The sequence below is a fragment of the Sardina pilchardus genome, chromosome 7 (assembly GCF_963854185.1).
Source record: "Sardina pilchardus chromosome 7, fSarPil1.1, whole genome shotgun sequence".
NCBI classification, from domain to species: Eukaryota; Metazoa; Chordata; class Actinopteri; order Clupeiformes; family Clupeidae; genus Sardina; species Sardina pilchardus.
The window spans coordinates 3,461,070-3,474,563 of record NC_085000.1 but is presented as its reverse complement, the minus strand read 5'-3'; the positions used below and the strand labels follow the sequence as shown (position 1 = coordinate 3,474,563).

General features: G+C 45.2%; 1 protein-coding gene across 1 annotated transcript; it reads left to right on the top strand.

Annotated features, from left to right (window-relative positions):
• The first annotated feature begins 520 nt into the window (after nt 1-520).
• Nucleotides 521-13,046, top strand: LOC134087098 (solute carrier family 2, facilitated glucose transporter member 1-like). Its single transcript, XM_062540329.1, has 10 exons — nt 521-789; nt 5,028-5,123; nt 6,900-7,060; nt 7,733-7,973; nt 8,886-9,048; nt 9,545-9,732; nt 10,241-10,345; nt 10,867-10,968; nt 11,800-12,003; nt 12,740-13,046. Exons 1-10 carry the CDS (start codon nt 775-777, stop codon nt 12,932-12,934), a joined length of 1,470 nt encoding a protein of 489 aa, XP_062396313.1. The 5' UTR covers nt 521-774; the 3' UTR covers nt 12,935-13,046.
• Nucleotides 13,047-13,494: the final 448 nt, after the last annotated feature.

Below are 13,494 nucleotides of genomic sequence, written 5' to 3'. Positions count from 1 at the left end.
TGATGGCTGAAGTATTTCTCAAGGTTTTGCCTCAGTCTTTTCCTCAAGCTTTTACTTCACAATCCCATAGGCTTTGATTCTATAGCCTTAGTTGAAGTAAACTGAGCTTTATGTAGTTGGGTTACTGTTAGAATATGTGCTGCCAGTCTACTTGTGGTTATTCATGTGATAAACAAACTTGTTTATTTGACACATCGCCAACGATGTTTTCTATTCTATTCTATTCTATTTAAATTCCTATCTGTTTTATTAAAAAATTATGCTGCCTGTGGGTGTGTAATATTCATTCAAACGGGTCCAATGATTAAGTGCAAGAGCACATGACTTTTTACTATGTCGTTGGCGCGCGCATTACCCAGGCGTCGGTGACATTAACAACCAATCGCAGCGCATGTGTCTACGCTCCCGCTTGCACATCCCTTGCAAGTAGCACAGCCGCCAACCAATCACATCACAGTCCTCGCAGATTAATATATTTACAGGTTTAGCTACAGGGAGTATTTACGTGGAGTAGCCTAAATGAGAAGAAGGACCTGTCCCGTAGCCTTGATGGCAAAGACCATAAGATAGAGTAACTTGTTTAATGACAATGAAATGTTGAGTTATTGATATACTTGTTATCTCTGAAGTTTGAATCCATATGGCACAACGCTGTAACCAGTTTGGTGGATCTGTTTAAAAGAAAGCCGCTTTTGCCTTTGTTGTGCACTGGTGAACAAGAAGAATATCTCCGGTCATCACTGTAGGCTACTTTCCGAACTTTATACCGCTACCATGAATTCCGACAAGGTAAGGGTTAACTCATCATTATGAGGGGGAAACATGGTTTCTGACATCTCTGTTGTTACCGGCAGACCATGTGGGTAGTTATTGGGGAAGTGTCGTCGCCCCGTTTACTCTAATTCTTTAGTGCCACAAGGGTTGGAGTGTTAAGAATTATTAATACAGTTATAACACAATGTAGCCTAGCCTACGTTACTTTGTCATACTTTTGACATAGGCTAGCCTACTTTAGACTACATATGAAGAAACTTGCTTTTTTTAGCCTATCTTGGCGACATGTGACAGTGACAACGTCAACGTGGACATTATGACAAACGTTTTTCGGTTTCTGTCGGAAATGAGCAGACCTATCGAATAGTTGCAGTTCATCGTCATCTTTCCGTGTAAAATATCTCGAGTAGCCTAACCAAGTGATTATGACATGTCAACAACATAACAGTGATAAACTTGTTCTTTCAAAGGCAAACCCCCTTTGTTTACTTTTTAACGCTAAAGTCCTGGTAGGCTACGATCTGCCATCCGATAGATTGACTGCTGTCTAATGCTGAACAAAGCATTGGGGTTCCTACGATTTTCATTTAGGCTTATGTATTCTACAGATGCAATATTTTTAGATATCAGCCATTCTATCTAGACAGATGAACACAAGTTGTTTTCATGATGGTTAGGCTAAATTACTCAAGGGAAGGACAACATATTTAGTCTTACTAAACCTGAATGATCACACTGTCTAAGGCATGTTGTTAATACTCACACAGTCTCACTCACATACAAACTAAATTAACCACAAGCCTAACATTACTGAAAGTACGAGTTCTAGAAAAAACAGTATTTTTGCACCTAATCAAAAAAATCTTTTGGTGACCCATTTTCCCAGGGAGGTGACATTCCATGGATTTTTTTATTTTTTTATTTTAAGTAGGCTAAAAGGTATGGAGTTGGTCTGAAGTTGTCCATGTGAAGAGTGCATCTGTCCCTGTCTAAGATACATGGCTCTGTATGCCCGTTGAAATGTCTCAGCTGCAGTTTCACCTATAAAGCTGCCATTAGGCATTCCTGTTTACATTGCAGGATTGCAAACTGAGGTCAACACAACTTTTAGTTTATGTTTTCCCCTTTGTTTTAACAGCATGGCTATAACCTTTATTTTACAGTTTTCGGCACTAGTCCATGAAGGAAAGCAAAACATAGACTAAAACAGACAAAAATATTAATATCAGCACGTATTTATTACAGGTTAATGTACGCCATATATTTTTGATATAACAAACAAAAAAACAACGAAACACTGACATTGATTGGGGCAAAACATTGATTCAAAGTATAAGGATAAAATAGCCGACCCTTAGCCGAGGGATATGATTTGGTTTCTGTGGCATCAGAGTTTCGCGTCTTGCTGTGATAAGGCGGTCAGCCATGCACTCCCTGAACTCAGCAGACCACTGCTCATCGCTCCAGAATACATGATGCATCAGGACTCACCTGAGCGGTCCTCCAAGGAAATGTTAGCAGTGAGACCATTCATAAGTAGGACTCATGGAATCATAGGACTCATGGGATCATTCATCTCAGCCGGTGTGTGTGTGTGTGTGTGTGTGTGTGTGTGTGTGTGTGTGTGTGTGTGTGTGTGTGTGTGTGTGTGCGCGCGCACAGTAGAACTTGATTAGGTGAAAATATCTAATTGCGATTTTTCAGCCTGATATTGCGATTTGATTTGCGATGTACAGTATCAAGGGGCACATCTGATTAGTTTGCATGTGCCGCACAGTACAACAAATGCATACAGTGTGTGGCACTAGTCGCCAGCTGCACAATTGATTGCAGCCTTTGTGATTGCATTAGTTGAAATTGCGATTTCAGTTAACTTTTCATTAGTCTTTCAGCCTGAGTATACAATATGTGTATAATGTATGTCTGTGTACATTGCATGAGCATGTGTGTGTGTGTGTGTGTGTGTGTGTGTGTGTGTTGGGTGTGGTATGGGCCTGAGTAGTATCATCAAGCAGGTTGGAACAAGATTAAAGCACTATTAAAAGGCCAATGATGTAATAGGTGTAACCGCTTTAGAGATAAGATGATGTCTCGTGGATGTCTCATGTTTACACTTATCTTGCAGATTGATTGCTGAGTTCATTCTGTGTGGTGTTGACCAATTACAGAATTTAGTGACTTGGACTGGTGTTGATGTTAATCGTTGATGTAATTTATTGTTTTTAGAGAGGCTATGTTCAAACGTGCAAATCAGTAGTGTCTAGGAAGGCTGTATCATATTGTGCTGTTGAAGTACTGTAGAGTCAGTCATTTTAACCCCATAAATGGGTCTGACTTTGCCAGCCACCAGCACGTTCCAAGTTACTACTACCCCATAGCATCTCCTCTCCACATAGACCAATGAAGTTCGCTTACAAAAAAGCTGCTATCTTTGAGATCTGGTACCTTGTGATTTTTCCTATGGGAAAATAATATGGGGATTTTGAATTGCATCTGTTAAACTCTCGCAGTGACAAAGACGTCTGAAATGCAGACGTTTTGCTCAACACACTTTTGCCCTCTGCCTTTGTGTGGGTACTGAGATCTGCGGTACGTTAAGACGGCAAACTTAAATTTTTGCTACCTTGCAATGCAACTTGCCACACTGTAGGTAGTTATAGCTTCAATCAACACCCGGCTCTCCTTAAATGGACAAAGATGGCAATTTTGGCTCTTTTTTTGTAAGCGAACTTCAGAGGTCTATTGCACAGCAAGACAAAGTCATTGAGAAACTCTGCAGCCTGTTATGTAAAGGCTTAGTGTTTGCAGGCGAGTGGATTGGAGCAGGAGTAACTATTGGCATCTTAGTCTTAAACTCAGTGTACGTGTGCAGGTACAGATGCTCTCCCTTTACCTTTAACAAGATTACGCCCGCTGCACTCCAGGGTTCCTACGCTGGCTCTTAATGTGAGCTGTGCTTCAGCTGGCTTTGCCTTTGTCATGAGAGAGAGAGAGAGAGAGAGAGAGGGAGGGAGAGAAAGAGAGCAAGAGAGAGAGAGGGGGGGCATGCATGTTTGCCCATGTGTTGCAGTTGAGTGACAGCATGCGTTTCTGCACAAGCGCTGGGTGATCCACTCATGAGGAGGAGCTGAGTGTACGTGTTCCAATTCAGATGCACCATTGTCCCTTAACAAGATTTACTGCTGTTGCTAAGTTGACCACTGGTTTCCTCTGGGCCTTAATGCAATTTGCATTAATCTATATCAACTGGTAGATTAAGCGTGTCCATATGTTGGTGTTATTGTTTTTGTTTTTCTAATGCGCAAAGTAGCTTACTTGTAGCTCTTGAAGAGAAAGACATTCTTACCTTGTTGCCAGTATTATCTGGTCTAGTATTAGCAAAGATTGTTCTGCATAACCAGTCCTAATTCGTACTGTGTGTCAGAAATCAGATCTTGGAAACTGAGCTCAGCTCAACATTTGGTTTATTCTTTTTCCTTTGCTTGATCGATCTAGGCTATAACCTTTGTTTTACAATATTCAGCAACAGTCCATGAACGTTATACAGAAACACAACACAATGCATTCTAAAACAGACAAAAATATTCGTAACAGTATGTATTACAGGTTAATGTATTCCACATAGTTGTGCTATAACAAGTATGTATATACAAAAACAACAGATCACTGATATTGATTGTGGCAGAAGATGCTGAGAGGGATAAATAGCTGTCCCTTTAGCCGAGGGATATGTTTTGGTTTCTGTGGCCTCAGAGTTTCGTGTCTTGCTGTGGCTGTAGTGAGGCGGTCAGTCATGCACTCCTTGACCTCAGCAGACCAACACAAAGTAGCTTACTTGTAGCTCTTGAAGAGGCATTCTTACCTTGTCGGCAGTATCATCTGGTGTAGTATTTGCAAAGCTCTTTCTGTATAACCAGTCCTATTCTTGTACTGTTTATGCATCAAGACTTTGCACAACATAGAACCACATAGCATTATATAGATGTACATAATCAAGGTTAGCCGTCTCAATGGAATGTTGCTGGTTATGTAACACAAACACACACACACAGTGTGCACTCCTGTAGCGGTGCAGTCATTGTAATCTATAAGACTTGATAAGTATGACAAACAAATGTCATATGAAGTTGCAATCTATGTCAAGATGTAATCAATAACAAGATAAGTAAAGTCGTAGTCGTCAGAGTTTACTGTGGAGGTGCTTTTTCAGTGTGTGGTTTTATTTACCTTGTTGTTGTTGACTGGCATTGCAGCAGGTGACGTTCCAGCTGATGCTGGCTGTGGGGACGGCTGTTATTGGCTCCTTGCAGTTTGGTTACAACACCGGAGTCATCAATGCCCCTCAGAAGGTGAGTGAGCACACACAAACACACACACACACAGACAGACAGACACACAGTCTCACACATACACACAACACATACACTCTCTCTCTCTCTCTCTCTCTCTCTCTCTCTCTCTCTCTCCCAAACCCTCAAATATCAAATATGTACACACACAGACAGACAGACAGACAGACACGCACGCACGCACGCACGCACGCACGCACGCACGCACGCACGCACGCACGCACGCACGCACGCACGCACGCACGCACACACACACACACACACACACACACACACACACACACACACACACAGTCACACACTCACACACATCCAGCAGTGAGATGCTGCAACTGGGACGTTGAGGTGTGTGTGTGTGTGTGTGTGTGTGTAGGAGTCTATATTTATCGTGCAGATGCTGGACTCCATCCAAACAGCAGCAGCATCCTGGCCAGCAGCAGCACAGAGGCACAGCCATTAGCCCTTGAGCCACTCCGAGACTAAGAATAGAGACGCACGTCTGTCACACAGACCACCTACTAGAAGGTCCCGAGCTGCCCGTCCACCCCAAAGCTTCCTTTTTTTTCCACCCCATAAAAGGCCAGTCAGGAAGCCTATCTGCCAAGCACTCAGCCGACATCACGAGTCCCCCTGTATTCACCAGTCATCGTGCACTGCATCACGTTTATAGGGTTTTTTAGTCTGAAGAAAAGCAAGAGGGCGCAGCACCGTAAATCTCGGTGTGATTAGTACAGTGTGCTGCAGCGGAGGCAGCTGGAACTGTCTGATGTTTGCTATGCTCTGAGCGTCCGTCTCCTTGATGTGACTCAGCTCCTGGAGCCGCATGACTCAGCTTTTTAGAGGTGAAACACAGCGGCGTGGTGCGCTGGTGGTGGTGTGAGGCGGAGCAGGGTGGGGTGGCACAGTGTGGTGTTGCGGTGGTGGTGTGGTGGTGGTGCGGTGGTGGTGTGGTGGTGTGGTGGTGGTGTGGTGGTGGTGCGGCGCGGAGCAGGGTGTGGTGCAGCACACGGAGGGGAACCAGCGGCCTGGAGGTTGGCCGTGCTGCTGTAAGGGGATAAGGAGACGAGAGGTGAAGGTGCTGTAATGTGAGGCGCCCAGCGAGGACAACACAGCCCGTCCCAGCCCAACTCTGAGCTCCGCTGCAAATAGGGCCTCGCAGATTAGGGCTAATGTTGGCTCAAGGTGCTCTATACAGGGTGCTCTCTTGGCAGCCGCACGCCCACAAGTGAACTGTGAAAGGCAAACTTTTGGGGCTGAGGGAACCGGGAGAGGTAGCAAGGTCAGGCCTTGTGAGCAAGGAGAGTGGCACAGCAGGTCCTATTGCAAAGTTATGAGCGAGCACTTTTTTTATGTCCACATTGGACTTAGCTCCGTGATGTCGCCCAGAGAGCATAGCTTTCATAGAAGAATGCTAAGGGGAAATTAGAATCCTCCAAATGCAATCCCAACCACCAGTTTGGTGTATACATTTTAAGGCTTTACATTTGTGTATGTAGCTGTATACAATGCATTGTGACTGTAACAAGATTAGGTGACGAGTGTGCGTTGGGACCAAGTGTGTCCTGTTGGAAATGGGCTTACTGTCATACGTCAGTGTTTGTTTGTCAACATTGCAGGCAGGCCACATGGACACAGCTGGCTCTTGCGGTGTCAGGCGCCCTCTGCTGGATGAACTTCACATGGCAGTGTTGTTGATTAAATGTTGATTAAACATAAAAGTGGAAGTCTGATCCATTTCCACCCTCCATTTCCATGTCTCTGTCATCTTTCCTTTAGATCATTGAGGGCTTCATCAATGACACGTACGTGGGCAGGTACACAGTGGCCATCCCAACGGCCACCCTCACCACCCTCTGGTCCATATCGGTGGCCATCTTCTCCGTCGGCGGCATCGTAGGCTCCTTCTCCGTGGGACTGTTCGTCAACCGCCTGGGCAGGTAGGCAGACCGAGGCTCCATGCCACTGCCATGTTATGAAAGACTTTCCAAAATAAGTAGCCGCTACCTCTGCCAGTGACCTGTGGTTCTCTATTAAGCCTGTACCCGTGTGCCAGTATCCGTGCCCACTTCCTGTTTACCTGGCACTGCTTATCACCTATTCTAGCCTGATGTATATTTTTATCTCTCAAATTTCCTGTGTTAGAACTGTGGCATATCTAACACCTATGATGTCAGCCAAGTCATTTCCTTCGGTTGCTAAGCAATAAGTGAATAGGTGAATAGCTCATTCCTATTCTATTAACGTAATAATCATGATGTTTACACAGTATGTTGTTTGTCATGTTATGAGTATGTTATGAGTATGTTGCATAACAATATCTTGATTAAAGCTTGGTTCGTTGTGTAATATGTTTGTGCGGTTAGCACCATGGGACCACAGATAGTATCCTCTTGAACAGAGAGTGGCTCGATGCTGTTTTAAGCCCCCACCGTTGCCTTTGGGGCAGCGCTACGACCGTCAACTTCAAGGCACCTAACCTTAACCTTAACCTAACCCTTACCTAACCCTAGTGCCTTCCCTGCAGTGCTGCCTGGAAGACGACATTGGGGGCTTAAAACACCAAAAAGGCGAGAGAGTGTTCTAACTCACCCCTCGTTTTCTTACTGCAGGAGGAACTCGATGCTCGTGGCCAACGTCCTGGCCTTCATCTCCGCCGGCTTCATGGGCTTCTCCAAGCTGGCCGCCTCGTGGGAGATGCTGATCATCGGGCGCTTCATCGTGGGCCTCTACTCCGGCCTCTCCACGGGCTTCGTGCCCATGTACGTGGGCGAGATCGCCCCCACTGACCTCCGGGGGGCGCTGGGCACGCTGCATCAGCTCGGTGTTGTCATTGGCATCCTCGTGGCACAGGTGTGTGTGTCTGTGTGTGTGTGTGTGTGTGTGTGTGTGTGTGTGTGTGTGTGTGTGTTTAAAGGATCAGTTGATGTTTTTTTCCTTTTTTCCCTTTTGTATTTATTTCAGTTTTGTTTGTTTACTTTTCAATCAGAGAGAGAACTCATGGGAAATAGCAGACGCACACATAGAAATCATGACACATGAATGAGTATTCAGTGCACACACACACACACATGCGCACACACACACACACATGCATAGAAGCATTCACTGCACAAATATACACAAAAACAACATATTACAGCACAGTATAGACCCTTTCAACAAGAAAAACAAAAACAACGCTTGAACGTTCTATTTTGTTCCCAAACTACTTCCGCTCACTGATTTATAAAGGTTCTTTATAGATCAGTGCTTCCGCCGCATTAAGATAACATATTTAATGTTAAAATGGAAATCTTGTGGGAACAACTACAATGTGACACTGAAAATGGAACTCTCAAACAGTCTGTCAGAGTGATTCTGTGCCTCACATCTTCCTACCTATCTCACCACATGTGCGTTCACTACACCAATAAACACACAAACAACATCCACTCTCTGCTCTGACTGCAACCCATACATTATAAGTCAAGTCAAGTCAAGTCACGTTTATTTATAGAGCACTTTAAAAAACAACAATACAGCTGACCAAAGTGCTGAACAAAACCAAGATAAGACCTTTTTTGTTTGTTTGTTTTCTTTTTGTCCCTAGAATTGTTTTAAAAAACCTTAAAATGTTTACCATATTGTAAGTCGCTTTGGATAAAAAGCGTCAGCCAAGTGTAATGTAATGTAGTGTAATGTGATGTGATGTACAGTAAGAGTGATCCTGTACTCACACCCCCTGTCTCTCCACGTGTGTTGTGGCCGCTGTGCTGAGGGCAGATCTTTGGGATCGACTCCATCCTGGGCAACGCCACGCTGTGGCCCTTCCTGCTGAGCTTCACCTTCATCCCCGCCCTGCTGCAGTGCATGCTGCTGCCCTTCTGCCCCGAGAGCCCGCGCTTCCTGCTCATCAACCAGAACGAGGAGGGCAAGGCCCAGGACGGTGAGGGACACACACACACACACACACTTGCACACTCAACTGAAACGTTTTTTTTACCGTATTTCAAATGTCATACAGAAATATTACAATGTTTTGTTTCAAGAAGTAGGGAGGTGTAGACGTGGGCCAATAGTATAACCTGTCCAGTGCTCAGTGCGAGCAACAAACAACAACTACTTGCAGATTTCAAATTTTTCATGTTACAATGATATGAATATTGCATAGCATTTTAGGCATTGTATTAGGCATTGTTATTTGAAATAGTTTGAATATAAACCATTCAGTATTTATTTCCTTTGAGAATTTGGCCTGTTCAGTTTTTATTGAGTTGTTATGAATACTGATTGTATGTCGTGACCCCCCCCCCCCCCCACACACACACACACACACATGCATTTACACACACACACACACACACACACACACACACACACACACACATGCATTTACACACACACACACACACACACACAAACACACACACCCACACACACAGTTCTGCGTAAGCTGCGAGGGACGGACGACGTGAACACGGACATGCAGGAGATGCGCGAGGAGAGCCGGCAGATGATGCGGGAGAAGAAGGTGACCATCCTGGAGCTGTTCCGCTCGCCGCTCTACCGCCAGCCGCTCCTCATCGCCGTCATGCTCCAGCTCTCACAGCAGCTGTCTGGCATCAACGCTGTGAGTGGTGCCCTTACACACACACACACACACACACACACACACACACAAGGATGCATACTCTGTCTCTCTCTTTCACTCTCTCACATAATCACTCTCTCACATACATGTATGGAGTATAAATGGATGCACACACACACAAACACACACACAAAGCTTGTGTACTACACACACATACTGTACATACACACACACACACACACACACTCAAGCACACATACATGCATGAATTTCCCAAGCATCATCATGCTTTAGCAGCACCAAGGGCTTGCAGGCATCAATGCCTTGAATGGCCAATCAGTCACTGTGCAAACACACTCACAGAACACATTCAGCTCAAGGACACACGTCCAGCCTATAGACCGTTTGGAACATAAACACACTCACCAACTATCACACTCTTACACATGCCCGTCGCAGACGTATAATAACACACATGTAAATATGTCGTTCCTCTGTGTGTGTGTGTGTGTGTGTGTGTGTGTGTGTGTGTGTGTGTGTGTGCCAGGTGTTCTACTACTCCACAGCCATCTTTGAGAAGGCAGGCGTGAAGCAGCCAGTCTATGCCACCATCGGTGCCGGGGTGGTCAACACGGCCTTCACTGTGGTCTCGGTACGTGTCTCTTAGACTTTCATGAGATGAATGACCAGAACGCAGAAGGTTTTTGTGTAGGAAAATTGCAGTGAACTGTTATGAATGTTATTTGTTATTGTTATTTCCTGTTGTTTGATGGACCGGATTGAGTTGCATTTGGTTGTTGCATTCATGTGTGATCTGTATTCTTTCTTTTCCGTCTTTTCTCTTGTTGTTACCTCTGCCATCTTCCCCTCCTTCTCTTTCTTCTCCTCCATGATCAATCCTTCTGTTCTCCACTCGTATACGTTCTTTTCATCTCTGCCCACCACTCGGCTTCTCCCCGGTGGTCCTTTATTGCCCTCTCTCCTCCTCCTCCTCTCTTCATCTCCTCTCCTCTCCTCTCTCCTCACCTCTCTCTTGTTTGTCCTCATCCTCCTCCTCTCCATGCTCCTCACCTCTCCTCTCCTTACCTCTCCTCCTCTCCTCTCCTTTCCTCTCCTCCTTTCCTCTTCTCCTCTCTTGTTTGTCCTCCTCCTCTCCTCTCCTCTGTCCTGCAGCTGTTTGTGGTGGAGCGTGCGGGCCGCAGGACGCTGCACTTGACCGGCCTGATGGGGATGGCCGTGTCCGCCGTGCTCATGACCGTCGCCATGGCGCTGCTGGTGGGTGTTCCGAGCCGTGTGCTCGGCTTGTCCCCTCGTCCCCATCCCATGGCAGTGGCAGCCATTATGGCTCCATGAAGGACCACTTGTGATGATTAGTCGAGCACAGAGTTGGTGTTTTCCCACTGATCTACACAGAAACTGTTATGTTCTGTGTGTGTGTGCCTCTCTGATCTCAATTAAGTTGCCAGCGCTGGGTCGAGCATTTGTTGATTGCCTAACTGTTTAATGAGTGTGTTAGAGTAGGCAGGGGCCTCACACAACGTGTGAATGTTGTTGCTCCCTGAACAGTATTAGGCTTACCATACAACAAAAGATTTATATTTTTCAATATTCTATTATTTTTTTAATCTCATATTGGAAGCATTTGCCAATGCTTATTGCTTATTTTCATCTAAATGTGTAAAGAACTAAATCCATGTTAAAGGCCCGTTCACACCAACAACGATAACGATAACGATAACTATAACCATAACGATAAAAGCGTCCACACTGGCCAACGATAAGAAAAGTCTCTCCTCATGTTAATGAATGTGATGGCTAGAATACTATGGGTTCTGATTGGCTGTTAGCTTTTTATCGTTCTCAAAATCGCTCTGAAAGTGATCAACAACGATATCGTTCTTCATGTCGTTATCGTTATAGTTTATGTATGAACGTTGTCATTCATATTAACGAGAGCGATATTTATTTATAGTTATCGTTATCGTTATCGTTCTTGGTGTGAACGGGCCTTAACAGCTAACTATTATACCTATTATATATTAATATTCTGAAAATAGAATTTGATATACGGATTCTAGAACTGATTTTCTTGTCTGCTGTCCACAGGATAAACTGAAGTGGATGTCGTATGTCAGCATCATCGCCATCTTTGCCTTCGTGGCGTTCTTTGAGATCGGGCCCGGTCCCATCCCCTGGTTCATCGTGGCCGAGCTCTTCAGCCAGGGCCCTCGCCCGTCAGCCTTCGCTGTGGCCGGCTTCTCCAACTGGTCAGCTAACTTCATTGTGGGCATGTGCTTCCAGTATGTGGCGGTAAGTGGACATTTTCAGATACTTTCATTTCTCTGTTATCTCTTTTTTTTTGTAAAGAAAAAAAAAAACTCAAACAGGAACAGTGGCGAGGTCAAGTATCTGAATCTGAACAAGCAACTGATGATTGTGCGGCTTTAATGGACTCTAATGGAAAGTAGCGCCTCTTGGAAACGCTGCAATCGGCAAAAAAAGACTGTCTTTTGTACATCAGTACTTTAGGCACTCTGTCTGTGCTGGCCATGGTAAGGTCAAGCATTACATTTCCACTGAGCTCAAGTACTGATCAAATGGATTCCCTCCTGTATTGAAACTGGGCTTAAAAGCTCCATCTGGGCCACTAAATGCAGATGATGTACAGCGTTGTACACTGGCCAGAGGTTCGAGTCTATTTTATAGACCTTTTCAACTGCATATACAGTACAAACAAGCGCGTTCCTCTGGCATTTCCGGTGGCATTGAAAACAACATTGAGCTAATGGTATCTTGGGGACAAACAAAATGAAAAAAATAAAAGAATTCTGTAGAGCATTACGCTAAAGTCCGACTCATTTTAATTTCAAAGTATCTGCGTTGGTTTTGAATGTTTCAACTGGAACCCCTCTAAGAACAGACTGAAAGGGTCTATAAAGGGCTTTGGGTAAAGTAATGTAATGTACTGCATACTGTATGTAGGTATATCTCTCTTTATACACAGTATTTATTTAGTAAATATTGACATTTCTCCGTGTCTCTGTAGGAACTCTGTGGGCCGTACGTCTTCATCATCTTCACCGTGCTGCTCCTCGGCTTCTTCGTCTTCACCTACTTCAAGGTGCCCGAGACCAAGGGCCGCACGTTCGACGAGATCGCCGCCGGCTTCCGCCAGCCGTCCGGCCGCGAGAAGTACAGCGCCGACGACTTCAACAGCCTGGGCGCCGACTCCCAGTTCTGAGGCCGCACCTCAAGGTGGGGTTTTGGGGGGTGGTTTTGGGGTGGGTGACAGGTTGGTGGTATTTCTGCTGCTGTCACTAAACACCTGACCTGATCCACCCACCCCACCCCCGATCCCCTGACCCCCACCCCCAACCAACCAGATCACTGCTCCTCAGACCTGATCACGTAACCATGACGAATAGAGACTACAGTATTTTAAAACATGTGGAGAACACTGTCTAGCCCCGCCGGCTAGTCTCAAGCAGTGTGTATCTCTGATGCGGAGACGAGGGACTTTAGAGAGAGGATGCAGACTCAAGACGTAGCACATGCTTCAGGCTAAGGGAACTGTTGGGGGGGAGGAGTAGAGAGTGCGTCTCCGTGTCTCCTTTCATGAAGGGATGGCTTGGTTTTTTCCTCTTTTTTTTTCTTTTTCCTTTTATTTTTTTTGAGTTCAAGACGGGATGGCGGAGGGTCATGTGGTTTGCGTATTTTTTTGTCCGTTTGAACTCTTTCAGCATAGAAGTGTCTGTACCGACGTTGTATTTACGCACTAGTGTAGTCTATTCTCTGGTCCAA

Bases quoted from the DNA above. Each gene is read 5' to 3' on its own strand.
- LOC134087098 (XM_062540329.1), top strand. The intron at 7,974-8,885 runs GTGTGTGTGTCT...TGCTGAGGGCAG, and splicing joins TTGGCATCCTCGTGGCACAG to ATCTTTGGGATCGACTCCAT. The intron at 12,004-12,739 runs GTAAGTGGACAT...GTGTCTCTGTAG, and splicing joins TGTGCTTCCAGTATGTGGCG to GAACTCTGTGGGCCGTACGT.